This window comes from Dryas octopetala, chromosome 8 (assembly GCF_963921425.1).
Source record: "Dryas octopetala chromosome 8, drDryOcto1.1, whole genome shotgun sequence".
In the NCBI taxonomy this organism is placed as follows: Eukaryota; Viridiplantae; Streptophyta; class Magnoliopsida; order Rosales; family Rosaceae; genus Dryas; species Dryas octopetala.
This window is the reverse complement of record NC_141373.1, coordinates 5,917,589-5,940,626: the sequence shown is the minus strand read 5'-3', so window position 1 is coordinate 5,940,626 and position 23,038 is coordinate 5,917,589. Positions and strand designations below refer to the sequence as shown.

The following is a 23,038-nucleotide window of genomic DNA, read 5'->3' as shown; positions in this document are numbered from 1 at the left end:
TTTTTGTTAAGAAATGTTTGCTACATTACATTCCATAGTGCATTGAATACTTTTCTTTAAGTGTTGTGATTCCCCACTTATTGACAATGAGGCTTAAGTTATGATGCTTGTAAGTTACATAAGTATTCTAATGAGAAACTAAATTGAGTACTTATTTTAGGACTTGCATATAAAATGGTAAAGCTCTGGATCACTGGAGTTATGAGTACCCGCAAGCCCAATGGGCCTTACAATCCAGGCTCATAATTTAGTATTTTGGGCTACAAGGGATCTATGTATCGTTGCTTTAATGGGCTCTTGGGTGGCCCATAACGATTCTAGTCCTGCCTAGACATGTCCTTCAGTCTCACAAGTCACACCAGCTTCATGGGCTATTTATCCGTCTGATTTTCCAATTGATGGGCCAGTGTCACATCTAGCCATCTAGGAATGTGAGAGCCATGCCACGTCACCACGTCACTATAAACAAGTCTGGATCAAACCCAGACAGATGATATAAGTTCATAGTTAAATTTGTGAGAGCCACAACTGAGAGATGGGATAGGATAAGTTGCTAAAACAATTAGTTTCCACACAAATGAAAAATTTCGAAAATTATGCATCATTCTTTCCAATTATCCTTTTGTTTTTTTCTAAAATGGAATTTTTGAATTTATTATTCAATTATTTATCTTCCATTACATGTAGGCAGGCTAGCTTGTGATACCTTTACACTTAAACCCTATCACTCTCTCCCTTGTCTGAAAGAATACAGAAACAATGGAGTTCAGTGTAGAAGCCAACCAACGAATTGCAAGACTCTCTGCTCATCTGTACCCATCAAATCCCCAGGTTTGCTCTCTTGGGTTTCTCTGTGTGCTTGGTACAATGTTGATTCTCATGCCTCCAATGTAAAACTAAACTTTTTTATGCATTATATTCATAAAGAAAATTGTTCAAGTGTTTTGATGAAGTAGAGCAATTAGTATTATCAATTAATAACATTCAATTCATTGTGAAGTTCATATTGAGAATTAGTTTGATGCTGGTAAAAATACTGATGTTTGGATTTGTGTGCTGTAAAAAGATGGAGGATGGTTCTGCTATAAGAAGAGCTGATTGCAGAGCCAAAGGAGGAGCACCTGGGTTTAAAGTGGCAATTTTGGGTGCTGCTGGAGGCATTGGCCAACCTCTTGCAATGCTCATGAAAATGAATCCATTGGTTTCAGTTCTTCATCTCTATGATGTCGTTAATGCCCCTGGTGTCACAGCTGACATTAGTCACATGGACACTGGTGCTGTGGTAATTCATCCTTCATCAACTTCAATTTTCAAGTTCCAATATCTTTTCTGATGAAAATGTTTGTTGCATTCCATAGTGCACTGAATACTTTTCTTGAAATGTTGTGATTCCCAGTTATTGACAATGAGGCTTAAGTTAGGATGTTTGTAAATTGCGGAAACGTTCTAGAGTACCTTAGTTGAGGACCTGCATATCAACCGTTAGATTAGATATGAACGGATAAGATGTACACTGTGATAAAGTGGATGAGATTCATCTCAGCCATCCAAATCTATTTAGCAGCTGATATGCAAGTCCTTAAGTCCTTGACTTAGGTCCTTATTCTGCCACGGGATTAATACCATTTTGCTCCCCAGATTATTACACTTATATCAGTTTGCTCTCAAGACTTCTAATTTGAAAAATTAAGGACCCTGACTTTTTTCAATTTTGCCAATTGAGGTTCTCCCGACAATTTACACATTTTTCATCCAAATCTTTGAGGGCAAAATGGTCTCTTCTATTTAGATTTTACCATTTTTTCCTCATGCATCATTTTTCCCTCCTTCATTTCTCGCTAAATTTTGGTTGATCATCCCGACATTTTGGATGAAAAATATGTAAATTGGCGAAAGAACCTCAATTGGCAAAATTGAAAAAGTCAAGGTCCTTAATTTTCCAAATTAGAAGTCTGGAGAGCAAAATGACATTAATCCCTTCTGCCACTGATGTTAGTCGTATCTATTAAACTGTGAATGACTCTAAAATAAATGTCATCCTTGGAATTTAGGTGCGCGGTTTCTTAGGGCAGCCACAGCTTGAGAATGCTCTCACAGGCATAGACCTTGTGATCATACCAGCTGGTGTTCCAAGGAAGCCAGGAATGACAAGGGATGATCTCTTCAACATCAATGCCGGAATTGTCAGGACCCTCTGTGAAGGAATTGCAAAGTGCTGCCCCAAGGCAATTGTCAACTTGATCAGTAATCCAGTGAACTCCACAGTTCCTATAGCAGCTGAGGTTTTCAAGAAAGCTGGAACTTATGATCCAAAGCGACTTCTAGGAGTTACAATGCTTGATGTAGTGAGAGCAAACACTTTTGTTGTAAGTATTACTCAGAGAAGTACCTCAGCATGCTTCCTATCATTGGAATTCATGGTTTTCATTTCGTTTCTGATCGTAATATCTTTGCAGGCTGAAGTTCTGGGGCTTGATCCTAGGGAAGTTGATGTTCCAGTTGTTGGAGGTCATGCAGGAGTGACCATTTTGCCACTTCTGTCACAGGTCTTATAGAATGCATTTATGAGTTTCAGCATTTTCAGATGTTACTTATGTTTAGGGAAGTGGGCATGATTCTCAAGAAGGTATCTCTCTATGCAGGTCAAGCCTCCTTGCTCCTTCACCCCAGAAGAAACAGTATACCTGACGAATCGCATTCAAAATGGTGGAACAGAAGTTGTTGAGGTAATGCCACCCACCACAAAAACCAAGTCTCCCAATCATTTGTCACTGGAGTTTTAACCAACTGCTACAGCTTTTCAGTCCAGAATTCTGTTTTGGTATCTTCATTCTTTAACAAAAACCATCTACATGATACCATCAAGTAATTGTTCACAATTTTGCAGGCAAAAGCTGGGGCTGGCTCAGCAACATTGTCAATGGTAAGCCATTTCAATTCGTTCAATCACTAAGCACAGAAGTCAATTGTTTGGGATTATACAAGTATTATAACTACGAAATATCTACAGGCATATGCTGCTGTAAAATTTGCGGATGCATGCCTTCGTGGCTTGAGAGGAGATGCTGGCATTGTTGAATGCAGCTATGTTGCTTCTCAGGTACTGTGTTCTAGCCTTGTGGGTGCATATGGTCTTCATATTCAGTTCTGAACCTCTAATAACCAAACATAATGTTCATTGTTTATGGCAGGTTACAGAACTTCCTTTCTTTGCCACCAAGGTACGACTTGGTCGTAATGGAGCTGAGGAGATCTACCAACTTGGGCCCCTGAATGAGTATGAGAGGTATATAGTGCTCAGACAAAACAACCACTCCACAATTTGTTGCAGCCAAATAGCATACTAATTACAAATAATTATTTGCATTCTGATATGTTCAACATCTCTCCATACAGGGCTGGTTTGGAGAAGGCAAAAAAAGAGTTAGCAGCAAGTATCCAGAAAGGCATTTCTTTCATCAGGAAGTAGATTTCTCATCTCTCTTACAGGGATTTATATTTAGTAGTTGCTCTTGTACTCAGAATCCAGTTGGAGGAAATGAATAAACCAGGAAGTATTACATTGTCACTTTGAATCAACAGTCCCTCCGACTAAGTTGAACTTCTACAACATACATAGGCTCTGTAAATAATATATATGCAATCGTTTTCATTATCGTTTCATGGTTTACATAACAGAAACGTAGCTATGGCCCTCTCTGTCTAAGAAGGTCCTTACATCATCAAAAAGGGGTAAAAATGATATACAATCAGAGAGAACTCAGAAGTCGTTAAAAAATGAATAATCTTAGTACCTCCGTTGCATACAGCTTTACAGTATCAAAAAAGAAGAAAAACCATTTTATCTTTTTACACTTCAAGACTTTCTATCAGTAACCCGAAAAAACAGAAGCTTTACAGGGTTAAGGGGATGGGCGGGGGTTGAACGATGGGGGTGGTGGACATGGTGGCATTCCCAAACAGGGCATTAGGGGCCACAGTATCCTCCACCATCACAGGGTTGATCGGGACAATTCTCTCCGGCACAATCTTATCCCCATCAACCTTAGCCAGCACCTCAAAATGCATCCTTACAGTCTCAGGCTTTGTCCTCCACTCTTGAAAACCTTCCAAGTCCTCTCCTTTCAGCTTCTTCTCCACCCCAAATCCAATCTTCAAAAACGTCTGCGCAGACACATCTGCCTTCAACAACTTAAAAGAACCTTTCTTGTTGGCCTTAGGACCCAGCACAGATGCAAGCAGTGCCTCGAACCCCATCAAGTTAGGGTTCGACCCATTGATGGAAGCCAGAGGCCAAACCGTGGTGAAATAACTAGGAGTCAAAAGGGCAGTTGCAAGGTCTTGGGGCTCAACGGAGATAGGTTTGGTGTTAGATGGTGAGGATAGCTCCACAAGGCCAGGAGCAAGACGCTTGAGCTTGAGCTTGTTGTTAATGGAGGGCGAAGATGAGGAAGGCGACGTGAGGGAGGTAGGACCCACAATGCGGAGAGAGAGCAATGGGGTTGATTGGGTTCGTGAAGCATGGCGCAAAAATTCAGCCAGGGTTACGAGCCCAGAGGAGAAGCCATTGTTGGTTCGGTTCAATGGCAGTGGGAGCTGAAGTGGGTGTCGCAGGCTCACTGACCTCGCACCCTTCACAGTGACCACAGCGCCTTCTGCTAATATCACCTTCTTCAAAACCCCAGCCTCCACATCATGCTGCATAACATAAAATCAAATCAATCATTTCCCAATTCCAGGAAAATTTGAAGTCCTTTCTTAATTTCCAAGAAAGTCATTTAGCATATTTTTTTTTTTAAATTTAGAAATAGTAATGGTCAAACAAGTGTTTGAAACAGAGTTCAAGAACACCTGGTGGGGATTCGAGCACTGCTAGTTAGGCTGGAACACTCGATAGGGGCTCAAGCAATACACAAGCTTATATATCAAACATTCTAAAAAAAAAATATCTTTAAAGAATTCAAATTTTGATTAGTGTTTCAAATCAAATCCCTAATTTCAATTTTAAATATTCAAAATCCTAAAAGCCCAATACTTACCGGGAGCGAGAGCCGCATGTCTTTGGCGTCCTGAATCCAGAGCTCCATAGGCCCGGCCAACTGAAACGGAGCCAAAATCGGTGGCAACCCGTTTTCCAACTTCTCCTTCTGGACCAAACCGGTTTCCTCTTCGACCCGAAATATAGGCAAATCGATGTAGTCCCAGCGGTCCACGTCCTCCAAAAGCTTGAAAGGCAGCACCTTATTGTCTACCTCCACATCGAACTCGTACGCTACCGAATGCCCCACCTGCGCGTCCCTCAGATCGAACCCCGTCACCTTCAAATCCTCCGCTTGAAACCCCAATCCCTTCACTATAGCCTCCTTCAAATCCTACAATTAATAAAAAAAAAAGAATTAAATTATATCCGAATCCAAAAATTATTGATTTTGAAATAGAAAAAAAATTAATGCTTACTTTGATGGCTCTGGGACTGGGGTAGTGAGGATTGAAACCGGGGGTCGAAATTAGAGACAAGGAAGATGTGAAATGCGTCGTTAAGAGAATCAGAAACAGAGCTCGGAGCGCCATTGTTAGGGTTTGGAGGACGGAATTGGAATTGTTGTGATTTGGGATCTGGGAATGAAGACGGTGGGTTTGGGTTTCGTTGGGTTTAAGTTTGGGAAAGGGAATGTTCGGGAATGCGGGAAAATATGTGGTGGAGATTGTAGAGGGTGATGACGTGGAGGCAACGGACCAATGGGAAGAGAGGAAGGTTATTCGAGGGTTTACGTGATTGGCTGAGATTTGTTGGAGGTTCGATATTTTTGCTGTTCCTGATGACGTGGATTTTCGAACGCGGGGTTGCGTCCCGCCCGTTTCGCCGAGGTTCGTTGCTCGGACTTTGGTTGTGTGATCATGGGGAATGGAACGGCGTCGTTTTAAAGTTCGGGGATAAAAAAAAAAAAATTGAATGGCTTCGCCCGGGTTCGAACCGGAGACCTTCAGTGTGTTAGACTGACGTGATAACCAACTACACCACGAAACCTTGTTGTCATGTTTGGAAAATATTACATTCATATAGAAATTGTAAAGTAAGTTGAATCATCCCATTGATTGCTTCTCTTTTTTTTTCTTTACCCAAGAACATTTTTATCATTCGCTGCACCTGATTTTGCTGCACATGCTTGTTCCAACCAAACAAGAGTAAAGAATTCTTAATAGCAATCATGAGAAAAGAATTCAACAGTTTTATTAGTGGCCTTGTAGATGAAATTTACAATCAAAAGGTTGTTAGAACTTAGAAGTGGTCCTATTCAATTATTTCACCATTGATTTGGTCTATGCAACTTGACATTATGTATCCAAGAGTTAGATAATTAGATTCATAGGCTGTCAGTTTCTCTGTTTCTTTGTTTTAGCTGGCAATAAGCCACTTGCCACAAGGAAGATTGCTCCATTTCATTGGATAGTAGAATGTAAATTAATTTGCTGGGAGATTATACATTGCTTAATGTATAATAGAAAATTTCTAAGATTATGTCGTTGAATTCATTAGTAGAACTTATCCTTAGAAATCGATCGATTAATCTCAAAATAGTGTACCTATGTTCTTATATACTATATATTCTAAAGATATGCGGACAATTTGTACTATGCTAACACATGTAACTAGGAAGTATGTACATATATATATATATATTGTGATGATATTATAATATTCCTGATTATCAAAAGGGGAAATAATTCTTTTAAAAGAGACTTGCATAAAGTCATAGTCATACAAAGATCACAATCACAGTGGGGGGAGGAGTATGTTAAATCCTTTAATGATTCAATCCTAAATGCATGACGTACAAATTTGTAAACTATAGATAAGTCCTCCATTGGCAACAAAATTCCAACTTTGATAACCTTATAATATAAGAACTTGTCTGCTAGACTGTCAATTCTTTAAAGTCTTACTCCAGCACCGACCGACCTAAAATCAGCTTAGCTAGCATGGCTGTATTCCCAGCTAATGCACAATAATTTAACATGGTATTCAACTATTGCCCTTGTGATTATTAGAAAATCTTTCTTCTTTTTGTCTTGTTTGCAGAGCATCTACACATTTGTATTTGTATGCAATCATTTGAAAAAGGAAAATAAAAAATGATTGGACTTGTACATAGAATAAGATAAATCTACGTTGTTGGAAAAAGTGGCTTAGATTGCAGCATGCTTGAAAGTTCACATTGGCTTTGTGAGGAGTCATGAATTAATATATAATAAATTAGACCAAGCTTTTTGGTAAAATCAAATACCCGTTTGGCAATCTCAGTGACTAAAGTTGGGAGATTATCCACATATTTGATATCTATGTGGATTTAATATGGGTATTTATGTGAATTTTCAAGAGTGCATGATTGGACTCATCAACTGGCTTTCGCGCAAGATATGTCAATAATATGCAACAATCATTTATGGGTAACGTGAAAACTTGAGTTATTCTATTACTTTCAGCCAAATTGTTACATATGAGGGGACATTACTAGGAAAAAGAAGCTCAACAAGCCTCTAAAACACTGACTTAAACAAACTGCTAAAACAAATGCCTGCTTTTACACTCACCTAAAAAACCTTTTCCCTTGCCAACAACTTAAAGATAAGCAGGGGACACAACACAGGTTCAGTTGCATTTTGCAAACTCTAGAAAAACAAGCTCAAACAAGCTGTGAGATCACTTACTGAAACAGGTGGGTAACTGAACATGGTAAACAAGTTAACCATGCAAAAAATTTAAAGTAAAAAACCCTCCTGAAAAATGGACCTGACAGCTAACAAGCTTGAAGGTACTGGGTCTAACATGGTGAAGAATTGCAGGCCTTGTAAACAGAAATTCTTTGAAAAAGTAGACTTGAACTGGTTGAATAATTTGAGGATTACTCCTAGTTATTTTGAAGCTTCTGGCATGCAGCAGCATAGAAACTTAGAATGAGATTCTTCCATGTGCGAAGTTGAGGCTTCTTTTCACATGAACAAGTTGAAAGCTGATCGTAGATTCTCGACGAGCTCCTTCACAGAGAGGCAGAATTCCACTTCCATCTGCCAAAGGTCAAGATGGTTCAACTGACTTTAGATGAAAAATTATAAAAGCATAAAGAAACTGAATCAATTTCCAGGACTCCTATAATAAGGCTCAAAAATCTTGATTTCCTATCATATGATGACATAACAAAATTACCTGAGAAATAATGGTTACATCAAGAGCACAGCTCCCAAATGTCATTACACTGCTATTGATGAATTTTAGTTGGAGCTTCTCAACCTCTGCTATTATTTTCTCCACAACTCCTTTTGTTTTCTCACAGTGAATTCTTATCATGACGTTTTTGTCACAGAACCTTGCTTCAATTTCAGGTAGTGTCTCATAGGGGCCAGTGGAGTTATTTTTGTCTGAGGAAGAGTTATCACCATTGGCAAAGAGCTGTGATTTCTTCACAAAGACAACTGATTCCATGTTTTTCTTTTTGGTTTGTTCCTCAAGTGTCTTTACCTTCTCCTGCAGTTGTTTGATGTACTTGATAGCATCTCCAAGAACAGAAGCCTTGTCCATCTGCCATAGCAGGAGGTATGATATAGGATTAGAGAACAATTCAGCAGAGAAAAAAAAAATCCAAATTAATTTCTAAATTTGCAGGAGATGATTTCAGGAAATAACATATGAAGAATTGGACAAGCACTATATTCAACATTAACTGTTATCTGGTGGTTGCTTGGAGAATGCACTGATTGTCTTTTGCTTAAGTTTAGATTGCTTAGAGTACAATCAAGACAAGAAAACTCAAGAATGTTTAAATAAAACCTGCAATGAATTAGCAGAAATACATGAATATTTAGCACTGGTTTATAAGTTACACACACAATAGCAACAAAAGCCATTATGTTTCAATTTCAGATCACATTAGTTCTATTATATTCTCAGTCTGAAAGGTACAACATATATTCTCAGTCTGGAAGCATAGACAATAATATAGATTCTGTTACCTTCTTTAGGCCAGGAACCATTGCAGATAAAGCTATGAACCGTTGACTGAGCTTCTCTCTCCTCTTCCTTTCTGCAATAATGTGGTCTTGAGTTTGCGAAAGCCTAGTGCTTGGGCTGATCCTCTTTGCTCCTTGACTGGCCTTAAACATATAATTTTGGTTGCCAAATGAACCTTGAGAAAGCAATATATCAGAAGGGAGAGTACTGCTGATGCTCTTTGAAATCACTGCTGCCTCCTCCTTAGGCTTAATAATAACTCCCATTTGGTTTGTGTTATTAGAATTGACAAAGGGAAGAAAGTTTGGTGAGGAAGCAACTTGTGGGTTCGATACATGATCCGTTTTGCATGAACTCCAGCTGTTGGTTTTGAGCTGTTTCATGGGTCTATCAATGGCAGTATGAGAATTATCCACAGAAGTTTTAAGGTTGAAAATTGGGTGAAAGTGAGATTGTTGCAAATTCTCTCCAAATGCAGATGCTAGTGGTAGCATGCTGAGCTCATCCAGAGAGTTCATGTGCCACTGGTTGATGAAGGGATCCTCCATTCCCTGCAAATTCAAAATTTTCTTTGTTGTCATCTAAATGTATTGTACACTTACTCCCAAAAATATCAAATTATTTGCAGTCATTTCATCAACCAGATAACATCAAGTCAAGTAACTTCCAATCATTATAATATTTCAACTTTCAAGTAAGCCTTTAATCTCTTACCAAAGTAGTGAAACACTGTTTCAAAAAAGTCCAAAGTAATAACATTTATACAATTATGTGCCATATAATTCTTGACTTCTCAAACAAATACAAAAGCAGAAGAATATGAGAGACAAAGGGGTGCAGAACTGCAGATAGCATTTACCAGTTCAGATAATCCTCCTATTGATGAAATCTCCATTAAAGTAGCTTCTTTTGCTTGATAGCTAGTCTAGAGCTAGCTCAAGAAGGACCCTGGAAAACAAAATCACTGCAACAAGTTATTTGGGTCTTCTTGCTCAACACACCCTTTTTCTTTGTGGGTGCAAATAAAAACTTCCCAAAAATGTGGAAAATACTAAACAAACTCCCAAATACACAAACACATATGGTTTAAAAGCATCTGATCGAGTTAATATGCCACGTACGTTCTCAGATTCTCTTCTGTGTGACAAATGTTTGTTAGAGATTAGTAGTAGTAGTAGTAGTATTAGCAATAAGAATATATAGCTAACTTACCCTTCAACAATGACCAAAGCTTCTTCTTCTTCCAAGTACTCCTTCGATCTCCTAGAGGTTACAAGACCTTGACCTGCTTCAACTTTTATAGCTCTTGCTCAGTTGCTTGTGTAGTTAGTTGCTTACTTGCTTGTGTAGTTTACCAACTGTATACCTTTGAACAATCGCTCTCTCTCTCTCTCTCTCTCTCTCTCTCTCTCACGGGGTAGCTGAAGTGAAACTGGGACCAGATAATTTGATTGATGCACCCATTATTCTATATTGGTACTGACCATATTGTTCCTTGATTGTTTGCGTGTAATTAACTATATTGAGTAATGTCTTAGTGGGTCTCTAATCTCTTTAAGCTTATAAAATATACATATTAGCAATTCAATTTTTGTTGCTTTGTGGACTTTTAGCAAGCTCTTCACCAACTAGCCATTGAAATTTCATTCGAGGTTGCTATTCAAGCAACAACACTATTAGACATGTGGGCCCTCCTCCACAAGGTCCCAATCACCAAGCCAACCCTGCATTATTCTTTTTCACATTTCAAAATCAAAGCCAATGAGTGTAGAAAAGATGAGTTGGTTAATTATGTCATCCCAATTTAAGTCGGTGATTAAACACACAGTGAGTGTACTGAGTCCATGTGAGTTCAGACGTGTCATTAGAGATTGATGGGTGTGGAAAATAGTTTAAAATTATTAATGAGGGTGATTGTGGTTATTACTTATTAGGAACCTTCCTTTGACTATTTGGGTTCTGGCCCAATAGTTTACTGACGCGTGCTCCAGAACGGTACACCTGACTACTTTATGCTTTTATTGTCGGGCCGACGTGCTCCGTCAAACCGGCCCATTAAGAGGTCGGCTCATGTTTTGGATTGGTCTTAGACTCTCAACTTAAACTTTTGCATACACATTTTGGTTTCTCTTTGCATTCACATTCATGGCCATCTTGCTTTCTCTACTTCGATCTCTTAGACTCACTCTCTTAAGTCTTCCCTTCTGGAAGTTTCAAATATCCCTTTGTATGTTTGGCCATAAGGGGAAAAAGAAAAACTTGGAATTCAAACCCAAAATGGAGTTGGATATTGAGGATCATTAATTGATTTGGATTGTGGGTCTTGGAAGACCATGTTAGTCCCCACTTAAAAATATAACATTGGGATCAAAATCAAGTTGAATTCTCAACACCAACATAATATACATTAATAAGTATAGTAGCAGGTTTTGGACCGGCCATTTAGGACTAGTCCGGCCAGTTTGGTCTTGAGATTCTAATTCAGATTCATTCCGTACATATGATAATATAATTACATAATTGTGTAAACTTTTTGACGTTTTTTTTGCCAATGATAAAATAAAATCGGGTTGAATTGGGTTATGGTTGGCTCAGATTGATGCCGGACCTAAGATCACGAGACCAAATAATGATCGAGCCTAATTAAGTTTTAGATCTTACAAAATGAATGTCAATGCATGGGATCACCCAAACGTTTTATATTGATAAAAATAAGACTATACATGTCAATGTATGCATGGGATGGATTTGCAAGTATTTTCTTACTTGTATATAACTGATAAATAATATGATTGGGTGCTGGAACCAATTCTTTTTTTTTGGGTGCTGGAACCAATTCTAGGGCACGCAATTCATGATAGAGTTGACAACATGGTGTGGTGAGTACTACAACTCAACTTTACACTACTTTACAGGATGCCACCTAGCTAGCCTTGATGTCAAGCACTCACAACCTTCTGGAAGATTATTTAACAATGGTACTTATAGAGTTATAGGCTTATAGCCTTATAGGTGTTGCTTGCGGCCAGTTCAGATAAAAACCAAAAGAGAATGGAGTTGATCGATCGATGCAATATATAATTATAGAATAAAACTTATCTATCCCTGGATACCACCTGTGTGGTATCACCAGAGAGAGAGAGAGAGAGAGAGAGAGAGAGAGAGATACCACCTATCCCGGAATATGTAAGTCCTTCTCAATAATTATATATGCATGGTGTCAACATTGCCAACATAGTATATTTTCTATTTTCTAGAATGATCTTTTTTTATAAAGCAGTATAACAATATAAGATTGTTATATTGATTAAAAATTTAGATTACACATTCAAATAATAAATAATATTATTAATGATTCAGATTTATAATTTAGCAACATAAATATTTTATATGTGTAGAATTGTAAATCAACTTGATACATGTATAATATATGTTGTTAAATTGTTTAACAAGAAAACATTTCCAGTATTCCTTATATATATATATATACAATGTACTTAATTGATCCTTGGCCCTAAGATTCATGGACAAACTATTAGTCCTTGAATCTTGATATTTATTTGTATGAGTAATGTTGGTCAAACAGTTTGCATAAAATATTATACTGTTGAACTGTGAATCTAAATCTCATACGTTCAATTGAAGATTTGTATGAATCATTGTGTGTTGTGTGTCAGCAGACTCAGCACAACCAAAAAGGGATCGATATGGCCAAAGGAGGACAAAAATTAAATGGAGTTATTGTTACAGAGGGAAGTTTCCTGGAAATGAGTTCCACAACTGGTCTTGGCCTCATGGGCATAAAATCTTATCCACATTTGTACACGAGCGTAGACACTGAATTGCACTCCTCTTTTCATTTGGTTTATTAGCTTTTTTTGAGAGGAAATCTGTGATTTTATTTAAACATGCCAAATCCTCATACAAAGCTTCTCCAAACCAAGGAGGCCTAAATTTAACATCTAACCACACATTAACACTATGGTTAGGCAAAATGTGAGCGACCCTCTTTGTTAGACTTAGCAACAGGCCTCAAGAAAGGATGTTACCAATGATTTATTTAGCTTTTGTTGGTTGTATACGTATTTCGAGACTGGTTAAAACAAACTAACCTGCATAAATTTTAATTTTGTGTGGAAAATGGTAAAGATCAAATAGGAGGGGTACAATGTATGTGGTTGGTTCTATATAGGGATGGCAAAAATCCCCGCGGGGCTGAATCCCCGCGGGGACCCGATCCGATTAAAACCCTAATGGGGGGAATAAATGGGGCCGGGTTCGGGTTCGGGGATTTAGGCGGGGCCCCGAGTCGGGGGCGGGGCGGGGATGGTTTTAGATCCCCCGACCCCGAACCCGCCCCGTTTACACTAAATATATATATAACCAAAATTTAAACGTGATAAGTGCTATGCTGGGAATCGAACTTGGCACCTCAAACTCCTTCCTTCAGCTCCTTACCATCAGACCACCAACTTCATATGAGTACACTATCCCAATTTATATATTTATACACACTTTAGATAATAAAACCCTAAACCCTAAACCCTAAACCCTAAACCCTAAACCCTAAACCCTAAACCCTATACCCTAAACCCTATACCCTATACCCTAACCTCAAACCCTAAACCCTAAACCCTATACCCCAAACCCTAAACCCTATACCCTATACGGCTATACCCTATACCCTAAACCCTATACCCTATACCCTAACCTCAAACCCTAACCCCAAACCCTAAACCCTAAACCCTATACCCTATACCCTATACCCTAAACCCTATACCCTATACCCTATACCCTAACCCTAAACCCTAAACCCTATACCCTATACCCTATACCCTATACCCTAAACCCTATACCCTAACCCTATACCCTATACCCTATATCCTATACCCTAAACCCTAAACCCTATACCCTATACCCTAACCCCAAACCCTAAACCCTAAACCCAATTTATATATTTATACACAATTTAGATAATAAAACCCTAAACCCTATATATACCCTAACCCTATACCCTAAACTTATTCTTCCAATTTATATATTTATACACAATTTAGATAATAAAATTAATAACCCTATACCCTATATCCTATACCCTAAACCCTATACCCTATACCCTAAACCCATACCCTATACCCTATACCTTATACCCTAAACCCTATATCTTAAACCTTATACCCTAAAGCCTTTAAACCCCATAAACCCTAAACCCTAAACTTATTATTCCAATTTATATTTTTATATACACATTTAGATAATACAATTAATAACCTAAACCCTAAACCCTAAACTTATTCTTCCAATTTATATATTTATACACAATTTAGATAATAAAATTAATAACCTAAACCTTAAGCTTTATATAAATGAAAAAACATATATATGTTAAGTAAATTAACAAATATATATGTCTAGGGTATATACCATATATTAATGTATGTTTGTTAAATTATATATTTATATATATGTTTTAAAACCCCAAATTCCAAACCCCAAAGCCAAACCTGAAACCCCAATACACCAAACAGTTGCACTGGTCCAAACCCTAAAGTCTAATCTCGATCTCTCAGAGACTCAGACTCAAACCCTAAACTCTAACTATCTCAGATTCTCAGTCACTCCGTCACTCGACTCACTCGACTCACTCGGTCTCTCTCTCGCCCTCTCGCCACTTCGCCAGTCGCCTCTCTGTCTCGCCCTCTCGCCACTTCGCCAGTCGCCTCTCTGTCTCGCCCTCTCGCCACTCAGTCACTCGGTCACTCGGTCGCCAGTCGATCTCTCAGTCACTCGGTCTCTCTCGCGCAGTCGTGCCGCCCTTTCGCCACCATCTCGCCCCTCTGTCTCGCACTCTCGAGTCTCGCCAGTCGCCTCTCTGTCTCGCCCTCTCGCCACCATCTCTGTCTCGCCCTCTCACCAGTCACCAGTCACCACCATCTCTGTCTCGCTTACTCCCCTCTGTCTGGACTCTGGTATGTATTTGGTTTTTGTTTGTTGATGCTTTCTGAATTGGTCAAGAACGAGTGTTGCTTTTAATTCCCTTCGATTTAACAGATTTTAGAATTGAAAGGTTGCCGTGCGCAACCATCTGTACTGCAGCTTTTGATGGGGTTGAGATTTAGTTGGTTATTTTAGTTTGATGGCTTTTAATCTGTACTGCTTGTGATTTAGTTTGGGGTTGAGATTTATTTTGGTTATTTCAGCTTTTCCCTTCGATTTAGTTGTTGTGAATTATGCTTGTGGAGGCTTATTCCCAATTAAATTTCTGTCCTTGGCTAATTAGTATTTTGGTTGGTGCCTGTTTTTTATCCTAAAGAGAGATGAAAGATTTGTTAACTCTTCCCTCCCTAAATTTGTACCAATATATCTGATATATGAATGTGTGTGTGTGTGTGCGTGTAAGAATGTGTTTATTATCTATACTGGCAGTCCAAATATCTATACTTGCCTTGCTGATTCTAAGGTATCAAGTATGTTTAATCTTTTATTACATTTCTCTTGGTTCAGCAGCCAGCAAGTGATTACAGATGGTTTTTATTGCTAAGTCAATTGTCACATGAATTTTGAACTATTTTCTTTTTCAATCACAATTTTGACAGGCTTCTGTAGTTAATACTTGATTTTGGATCACATTGCAACCTTTTCATTGTCATGAAAGTGAATGAAAATTGTAGTTGCTGATAGCTCACCTCTGTTGGTATTGTCAAACCCTATGTACCCTTTTGCTATATTATATGGTTTAAAGTATTTCATCTCCCCTGTTTTAATGTTATGCTGGTCAGTATTTAAACAAGGACAGGGGTCTTTTATATGCTAAGTAGATTAGTCTTCGAATTTCATAAGTTGAATCACTATTTTCAAAGGTATTACTTATCATTCCTTACAGCAATAAACTGTTTGAAGGTATTTTCAAAGGTATTTTCAGGGGTCTTTTATATGCTAAGTACATTTCTCTTGGTTCAGCAGCCAGCAAGTGATTACATGTTTGAAGCTTGATATCTAAACCAGCAAGCAAGATGCCATAGATGAAGCTTGATATCTAAACCAGCAAGCAACATTTCTCTTGGTTCAGCCAGCAAGCCATAAAGGAGATATCTAAACCATGTTTGAAGCTTGATGCCATATATGTGTTTTCTTATCAATTGATGGATGTATCATGTATTTAGTTTTATCCATTTATGGACTATTAGAACATTAATTTGTGAGTTTGATGCATTGAAACATTAATAACAGGTCTGCAACTCTGCAAGTTTGATATGTATTATGTTAAGCAAGTTTGAATTGAATCTATTGATACTAGCAAGTTTGTATTAATATATTCATGGTTTGTATTAATAATTACTGCTAGCAGGTTTGTATCATACTGCAGTGCTATGTAAATATGTAATGGTTATTTGATATGCATTATGTTCAGGGTAGAAAAAAAAGTGGACATTGAGGCGGGGATTCGGGGCGGGGATTCGGGGCGGGTTCGGGGAAGCCATTCCCCGGCGGGGTCGGGGACGGGGAATCCCCGTTTACATAATCGGGGATTTGGGGCGGGTTCGGGGATTCAAATAATTTCGGGGGCGGGGGATGGGGGTGGCACCCCCGGCCCCGACCCGCCCCGTTGCCATCCCTAGTTCTATAAGTTAAAGAATACGATATAAAAAAATCCATCTTATTTCTAGCTTACAAATTTCATGCTAGTTTCATTTACAGTCTATAAATACCCTTTTATATGCTTGGGACTTGGGAGTTTTTTTTGATTCGGGGACTTGAGAGTTTATGTGTTGAAAACAAATAACTAGCAATAAAAACTTCTAAGATAAAATTATTATTTTTCATTTCCTAAAAGATTAGTGTTTATTTAAAATAAGATATTATGAGAATTTGTAATAAACTATAAACAAATAGTGCATAACCCAAAAATTTATGCTCTTTTGTAAAAAAAAAAAAAAAAAAAATTAAAGAAGATATGTTCAGTTAGTTTCACTTTCCCCAAGGGAGAAGGGAGACCGTTTTTAAACAGACTCTTCTGACTTCCACGTTTCCGAACATTTCTCCCTTTTGAATCGAAATCCCAGGCAAACAATGGCTTCACCACACCCGAAGGTAGAGCTTCGAGAACTCGGCAACACAGGGCTCAAGCTCAGCAGCGTGGGCTTCGGTGCCTCGCCTCTCGGCAACGTCTTCGGTCCAGTCTCTCATGAAGAAGCCATCGGCTCCGTTCGCGAAGCCTTTCGTCGTGGCATCAACTACTTCGACACCTCTCCGTATGTAATTTTAATCCACCCAAGTTTTAATTTTGTGCGTACTGCTTGTTCCGTTTGGTTGCTAAGAAAATGTGAGAACACAAAGGGAATTTCAGAAAATTGAGCTTATGTTTTACAGTAAAAGAGTAAACCTGAATGGATACGATGCAGCCATAAAGTTTAGAACTTTGTAAATGGTTTGGTTGGAGAGGATTTGACGGAATTGAGCTTTTTCTGATACTTTTCTTTATATGTGTGTAACTCTGTTTGGTTGCTTAGAAAATGTGGCAATTTAAGAAAACGAAGAGTTGGGATTTATGTGGCTGCAGATCAAAAAAGAAACTCTTGAATCTTTAGAGTCCCCATTATTTGTGACCCAGAAAACCTGTTTGGTTGGTGAGATGCAAAGAGACTAAAACAAAGTTTTGATATGCAAATATGTCACAGAACTTTTTGTATAAGTCACATGCTTTCCATTTTTTTTCTGATTTTTTTTTTGGTGCCATCTTTATTTGTTTTTTTCTTTTGTTCTTCCCCATTTTTAGATATTATGGAGGGACATTGTCAGAGAAGGTGCTTGGAAAAACACTAAAAGCTCTAGGCGTTCCAAGAAGTGAGTATATTGTGTCAACAAAGTGTGGACGCTATGCTGATGGTTTTAATTTCAGTGCTGATAGAGTAACTAAAAGCATTGATGAGAGCTTGGAAAGGTTGCAGTTAGATTATGTAGATATATTCCAATGCCATGATATTGAATTTGGGTCACTAGATCAGGTACTATGGTATTTCTTGTTCGAGTTCTTCAATGTCTGTTTGTTTTATTTGCATTAATTCATAGTGTGTGGCATGAAGAGTTGTTGTTCACCTTTTTTTTTCCTCGTGCATTATAGAGTAGAATCTCATTTGATATGGCGTAACGATCAAGCTTGTGTTCTCCTGTTTGGTTTTGTTAACAGATTGTCAATGAGACACTCCCTGCCCTAAAGAAACTGAAAGAAGCAGGGAAGACCCGGTTCATTGGTATTACAGGACTTCCATTGGGAATTTTCACATATGTTCTTGATAGGGTACCACCTGGGACGGTGGATGTGGTTCTGTCATATTGCCACTACAGTATTAATGATTCAGCGTTGGAGGATTTACTACCATACCTAAAGAGCAAAGGCGTTGGTGTGATTAGCGCTTCTCCACTTGCAATGGGGCTTCTTACTGAGGGTGGCCCTCCAGAATGGCACCCAGCATCTGCTGAACTGAAGGTAGACTTTCTCAATACATCAGTTCCAGCCGGCAGTTTATTTCAGACCTAAGCGAATCCTCTTATTTGTCGCCGTAGCACATCCAATCTTGTTTTCTTTAATGTGATTTAAAACTCAACTGATTTAATGTGTTTTATATTTTTACAGTCTTCATGCCGAGCTGCTGCTGTCTATTGTAAAGAGAGAGGGAAGAATATTTCAAAGTTAGCTATGCAATACAGCTTGTCGAATAAGGATATCTCATCAGTGCTGGTTGGCATGAACTCGATTAAACAGGTTCTCATCCTTCATTTAACTTGCACATTCTTTCAGGATCGTATAGTTGGGAACAAAAGAAGGCACCCTGCTCTATAGCTTTGTCGTAGCATGATCATGAAAGTAAATGAATTACCTATTTGTTTATGTTGCATTGACATTGCATAGTATGAAACCCTTTCTTCTATTATTTTATAAAATGTGTACATTTATGAAGATAATTCTTCTGTCTATGATTTACATGATCAGGTTGAGGAAAATGTTGCTGCTGCTGTGGAGCTTGCAACTGTTGGTAAGGATGAGGAAACTCTAAGAGAGGTTGAAGCTATTCTGAAACCTGTGAAGAATCAGACATGGCCTAGTGGAATCCAGCAGAGTTGACAATTTTTCTGTTGTATGTAACCATTTGAATCTTGTACTTATTTTTAATGCTTTTCAGTTGCCTGCATTGGCCTAGAGGCAAGATATTAATCTTTAGAAGGCCTTATGCTATTGTTATGGAACTCTCTATACATAAGAGAGGCTGGGCTTATATCTATGGGATAAATCAATAAATATATTGTTCATAGGCTTGTACTCGATCCTCCTTGCAGATTGCAAGGAGGCGTTATAGCCTTTTCTTTCTCCAATCAGAATGTATATTGTTCATAGTCAACAATAAGGTATTGATGCTAGTTACAAATCATCGAGATCTCATATCCAATAAATTTGTGTGCAATGGGCAGCAAAGAGAAAGATGGATAGAAAAAGAAGAAACAAGCAATCAATTTGACTGAGATGAAGATCTGTTACTCCCAAATTTCTTTACAAGACAATACAGTTTCACTTGAGTTCTCAGAAATTAAAAAAAAAATGGATTAGGAAAAACAAAAATTTTACACTCTTGGTGTACTCAAAACCATATGTTAGCCTCAGTTATATGTCAGCTGCCCTTGATGTCAAAACTATATGTTAGCATCTACTCTCATCCACTTAAGTCAGACATGAGATCAAGGAACTTGTCTTCACTGCAAGGGATTGTGATACCACCCATGGGATGATCATATCCAAATTCTTCCTCAGCCTGACTTAGCAAGTCTTTGAATGAAGGTTGGTTCAAGTGTGAGATTGGAATCACAAACCGCTTCTTTTGGCTTTCCCCAACATAGATTGCAAAAAAGCCCTTTGGAAAATCCATAGATTTTGAAGCAGCTCGGTTTGAAGGAGAGCGTCGAAGCTTTTGTGTAGCATGAATGACACCAGGTATACGAAAACCCATGATTAATTTTTTATTTGCGTTGAGGAAGAACAAGAAAAAGGTCTCAAGGAACTTGCAGAACAATGGTAGTGTGTATAAATGGTCAACAATGTGCGATTTCTGTTGCTTTTGAAACTACTAACTACTAAGTTTTTATAGATATGAAAGGGCGAGTGTTAAATTCTCTATTAGTTTAGGGAATAGAGACATCAGCTGATGAGAATTCACATGGACTGGTCTCCTAACTATTGTCATGAGGGCTTCATGTGACATTGGTCAAATTGTAACCTTCTGGAGAAACATCTTACCCTACCTCATTTAGATAAAAGGCAGCAGAATACGTAATATAAGATAAGAGAGATTCAGACACAACAAAGCTCTTAATATTTAAACCTCTTGAATTAGAGACATGCTTGAGACATTTAGTTATTGATAAGACATAACAAAAAATTATATATATTGGAGATGATATTGCTGCAAGCAAATGATGGGCCAATTCATCAGTCAAATATGGATATCAGAAAATAGTGAGAAATGTGAATAATTTAAAGTGGCGGAACAGGTCCAAATCTATGGCATTACCAATAAGAACACAAAAACATTTCTGATTTTAGTTCTACATTCATCAACTTGCAATGCAAGCTTCTTGAAGTTCACATGAAGCATGCCCTACTACTCATCCTATCACTCCACACACCAACTTGAACAGCCAAAACAGGCTAAATACTTGTAATGCTTTTGTGTCAAAGATGTCCAACCATATTTACTGTACTTGTCACATGTACCCCCAAAAATTATAAACACTACATCCCTTTTTTCCCAAGCAATTACTAGTCACATGTAACTCACAAGCAGCTTGACTGCGGGATGAAGTGGAGGCCAGTAAATTTAACACTAAGAAGTCTCATTTTAGCTTGATATATATTGTTGGCTGATTCGTTACTACTTCAATTTTTGGGGCTCAGGGTTGTCTAACCTTCCCAAATCCCCAGGGAATACATACTGAAACTTTAGACAATATATGATATATATATGTCATCCAGTTAGCTCGCGTGACTCATTTTCCAAAATTCAAAGAAGTTGTTGAATGTATATAATATATATAATCTAACAGTTGATATACAAGTGATATATATATATATATATATATATTTCATGAGGAATCACATGGTTTTGTCTCCCAACTAATGATAAGACTCCTTGACAGATTTCGTTCTGATTATTAATTTTGTGTCACATTATATCATGGCCTACCATCAATGAACAGATAATATATGTTTGCATGTGGAATTGAAGCTATATATTACCTATATATGTACCATCAGCTGCTCACTAACACATATAACCTTCAGACCACTGGGACTAGAGATTGTTGAATCTGTCTATCAACAAGGTTCTCAACCCATGTGATGGTGTATTTTGACATAAACATGCCAGGAGTTGGTGATGACATGAACTTAATTGGTGCCTATATCTAGGGTCTTTTAGATATAACACCATGATTTAAAAGAAAGCTATGGCTTTGAAAGATACAGTTACTTTTTTCCCTTCTACATTTGGTCAATTTTGATATTCCAATTGATTGGCCATACATGGAAGATCAAACTTATCAAAACAGGCACTTTAGTCTAGATTTGACATGGAAAAGTGAGGGGTAGGCCATGATTTAGCAAGTTGCAACAATTATAAAGATTAAATTGACCAATCAACTTTTGAAAATCAGTCACTAGACAGAAGCATGTGGCTTCCTACAGTACTGTAGTGTCCTCTTAACTATTCCGTCCATAATTTCATCCCTATATATACACAAAGACAGGTCAAGAACTCATCATCCCAAATCTTCACATCCTTTATTGTCACAGCTTTTTCTCAACATTCAATCTCTTAAGCATAACAAATTAACAATCCACGAAAACCATGAATATCAGATTGCTATCAATCATCCGGCGATCTCTCCTGATGTCTAAGAAACCAAGTATGGCTACAATGAACACCCCGAAGGGCCACTTTGCTGTTTATGTAGGAGAGCAGCAGAAAAAGAGACTCATAATCCCAATATCATACTTGACCCACCAGTGGTTCCAAGACTTGCTGAGTTGTGCTGAAGAAAAATTCGGATACAGTCATCCAATGGGTGGCATCACTATTCCATGCACCGAAGAGGCCTTCATTGGTCTCAGTTCTTGTTAACATTTCTTGTAATGGTATGACCAACATAAGTTAGCTGATCCAAACTCTTCAATTTTGTGCTGTGAAGAGTTCACAAACCACTTGTAAATGTCCTCTTTGTATTGGGATACTGAGAAAGTAATTCAAAACCAATTCTTAATTCTGTTTCACAAGTTTTGTTGCTCATGTTTTTTACATAGATTTAACAAAGTACTTAGCCTGGATGTTAAATATTTGCTACATGCTGCAAAGCCTGCATATCAGAAAAATCTGTGAAAGGAACAGAGTACAATCACCTAATCCCCCACCATCCATCAATAAAACAAACCCAGATGATGTACTTAATTAGAAATGGTAATGAAAAATTTAATCCAGATTACCTTGTTGCATTTTGGTAGACTGGATAAGAGAAATTACTTGTATTGCTTATGAACAGAACAGAGAAAAGCACCTTAGTTTATACAAAAAAGTGGCAAATAGTTCAGCCTAAGTAAGTATGAATCATGGTTACAGAAAAATCATGGTTCTCCCATTTTAGCATATAGCACAATGAATTTTGTGCCTGAGCAAGTTCTTGAATTATGGATAGTTTAAACAAGTTCGTGAACGATTTTTTTTAAGTTTTATGAAACAACCGGACCAGCTACAGGACACATTTGGTGTTAATTAGGCCTTGGATCAGCACTCATGGCACCATCAACAGAGAAGTTATATACAAAATCTGTATTTAATTATGTAGTTCTGTTCCATGCACATGCATTCCTAGTTCTTTCCCTAGCTGCTTGTTTTACAAGAAAATTAGTAAACCTAATTATATACTTACTAATAGAATCTTATGCTACTGTGTGATCATGGATGGACCTATAGTTGGTCCAAAAAAATA

At 37.9% G+C, this 23,038-nt stretch overlaps 5 protein-coding genes and 1 non-coding gene across 6 annotated transcripts; 2 read left to right on the top strand and 4 right to left on the bottom strand.

Annotated features, from left to right (window-relative positions):
• Positions 1 to 548: 548 nt before the first annotated feature.
• LOC147276484 (malate dehydrogenase, glyoxysomal-like) lies at positions 549 to 3,655 on the top strand. The gene is made up of 9 exons (XM_086255464.1): positions 549 to 831; positions 1,067 to 1,282; positions 2,052 to 2,366; positions 2,457 to 2,546; positions 2,643 to 2,726; positions 2,888 to 2,923; positions 3,011 to 3,100; positions 3,192 to 3,286; positions 3,397 to 3,655. The coding sequence occupies exons 1-9, from the start codon at positions 760 to 762 to the stop codon at positions 3,467 to 3,469; spliced, it is 1,071 nt and encodes a 356-aa protein (XP_086111590.1). The 5' UTR covers positions 549 to 759; the 3' UTR covers positions 3,470 to 3,655.
• On the bottom strand, positions 3,635 to 5,642 carry TIN1 (tunicamycin induced protein). The gene is made up of 3 exons (XM_086255463.1): positions 5,458 to 5,642; positions 5,040 to 5,372; positions 3,635 to 4,698 (listed from the first exon to the last, which is right to left on the bottom strand). Exons 1-3 carry the CDS (start codon positions 5,569 to 5,571, stop codon positions 3,895 to 3,897), a joined length of 1,251 nt encoding a protein of 416 aa, XP_086111589.1. The 5' UTR covers positions 5,572 to 5,642; the 3' UTR covers positions 3,635 to 3,894.
• A 312-nt stretch (positions 5,643 to 5,954) lies between these two features.
• On the bottom strand, positions 5,955 to 6,028 carry TRNAV-AAC (transfer RNA valine (anticodon AAC)). Its single transcript has one exon. It is a non-coding gene; the product is annotated as a tRNA-Val (tRNA).
• Positions 6,029 to 7,462: 1,434 nt separating this feature from the next.
• On the bottom strand, positions 7,463 to 10,357 carry LOC147276481 (transcription factor bHLH18-like). Its single transcript, XM_086254344.1, has 5 exons — positions 10,220 to 10,357; positions 9,867 to 9,955; positions 9,010 to 9,558; positions 8,207 to 8,578; positions 7,463 to 8,067 (listed from the first exon to the last, which is right to left on the bottom strand). The coding sequence occupies exons 2-5, from the start codon at positions 9,900 to 9,902 to the stop codon at positions 7,993 to 7,995; spliced, it is 1,032 nt and encodes a 343-aa protein (XP_086110470.1). The 5' UTR covers positions 9,903 to 9,955; positions 10,220 to 10,357; the 3' UTR covers positions 7,463 to 7,992.
• Positions 10,358 to 16,986: 6,629 nt separating this feature from the next.
• LOC147276480 (NAD(P)-linked oxidoreductase superfamily protein) lies at positions 16,987 to 19,378 on the top strand. Its single transcript, XM_086255515.1, has 5 exons — positions 16,987 to 17,259; positions 17,784 to 18,012; positions 18,195 to 18,494; positions 18,642 to 18,770; positions 18,999 to 19,378. The coding sequence occupies exons 1-5, from the start codon at positions 17,078 to 17,080 to the stop codon at positions 19,128 to 19,130; spliced, it is 972 nt and encodes a 323-aa protein (XP_086111641.1). The 5' UTR covers positions 16,987 to 17,077; the 3' UTR covers positions 19,131 to 19,378.
• A 305-nt stretch (positions 19,379 to 19,683) lies between these two features.
• LOC147276479 (auxin-induced protein 15A-like) lies at positions 19,684 to 20,057 on the bottom strand. The gene has a single exon (XM_086255516.1). It carries the CDS (start codon positions 20,005 to 20,007, stop codon positions 19,714 to 19,716), a length of 294 nt encoding a protein of 97 aa, XP_086111642.1. The 5' UTR covers positions 20,008 to 20,057; the 3' UTR covers positions 19,684 to 19,713.
• Between the last annotated feature and the right edge of the window lie 2,981 nt (positions 20,058 to 23,038).

Coding starts and splice junctions, on each gene's coding strand:
- LOC147276484 (XM_086255464.1), top strand. CDS start 760: ATGGAGTTCAGTGTAGAAGCCAACCAACGAATTGCAAGACTCTCTGCT. Junction 2,727..2,887: donor GTGGAACAGAAGTTGTTGAG/GTAATGCCACCC, acceptor ACAATTTTGCAG/GCAAAAGCTGGGGCTGGCTC. Junction 3,101..3,191: donor GCAGCTATGTTGCTTCTCAG/GTACTGTGTTCT, acceptor TGTTTATGGCAG/GTTACAGAACTTCCTTTCTT.
- TIN1 (XM_086255463.1), bottom strand. CDS start 5,571: ATGGCGCTCCGAGCTCTGTTTCTGATTCTCTTAACGACGCATTTCACA. Junction 5,373..5,457: donor CCAGTCCCAGAGCCATCAAA/GTAAGCATTAAT, acceptor TATTAATTGTAG/GATTTGAAGGAGGCTATAGT. Junction 4,699..5,039: donor ACATGCGGCTCTCGCTCCCG/GTAAGTATTGGG, acceptor TATGTTATGCAG/CATGATGTGGAGGCTGGGGT.
- LOC147276481 (XM_086254344.1), bottom strand. CDS start 9,902: ATGGAGATTTCATCAATAGGAGGATTATCTGAACTG. Junction 9,559..9,866: donor TAGGAGGATTATCTGAACTG/GTAAATGCTATC, acceptor TTGAATTTGCAG/GGAATGGAGGATCCCTTCAT. Junction 8,068..8,206: donor ATGTAACCATTATTTCTCAG/GTAATTTTGTTA, acceptor GACCTTTGGCAG/ATGGAAGTGGAATTCTGCCT.
- LOC147276480 (XM_086255515.1), top strand. CDS start 17,078: ATGGCTTCACCACACCCGAAGGTAGAGCTTCGAGAACTCGGCAACACA. Junction 18,013..18,194: donor AATTTGGGTCACTAGATCAG/GTACTATGGTAT, acceptor TTTTGTTAACAG/ATTGTCAATGAGACACTCCC. Junction 18,771..18,998: donor GCATGAACTCGATTAAACAG/GTTCTCATCCTT, acceptor TTACATGATCAG/GTTGAGGAAAATGTTGCTGC.
- LOC147276479 (XM_086255516.1), bottom strand. CDS start 20,007: ATGGGTTTTCGTATACCTGGTGTCATTCATGCTACACAAAAGCTTCGA.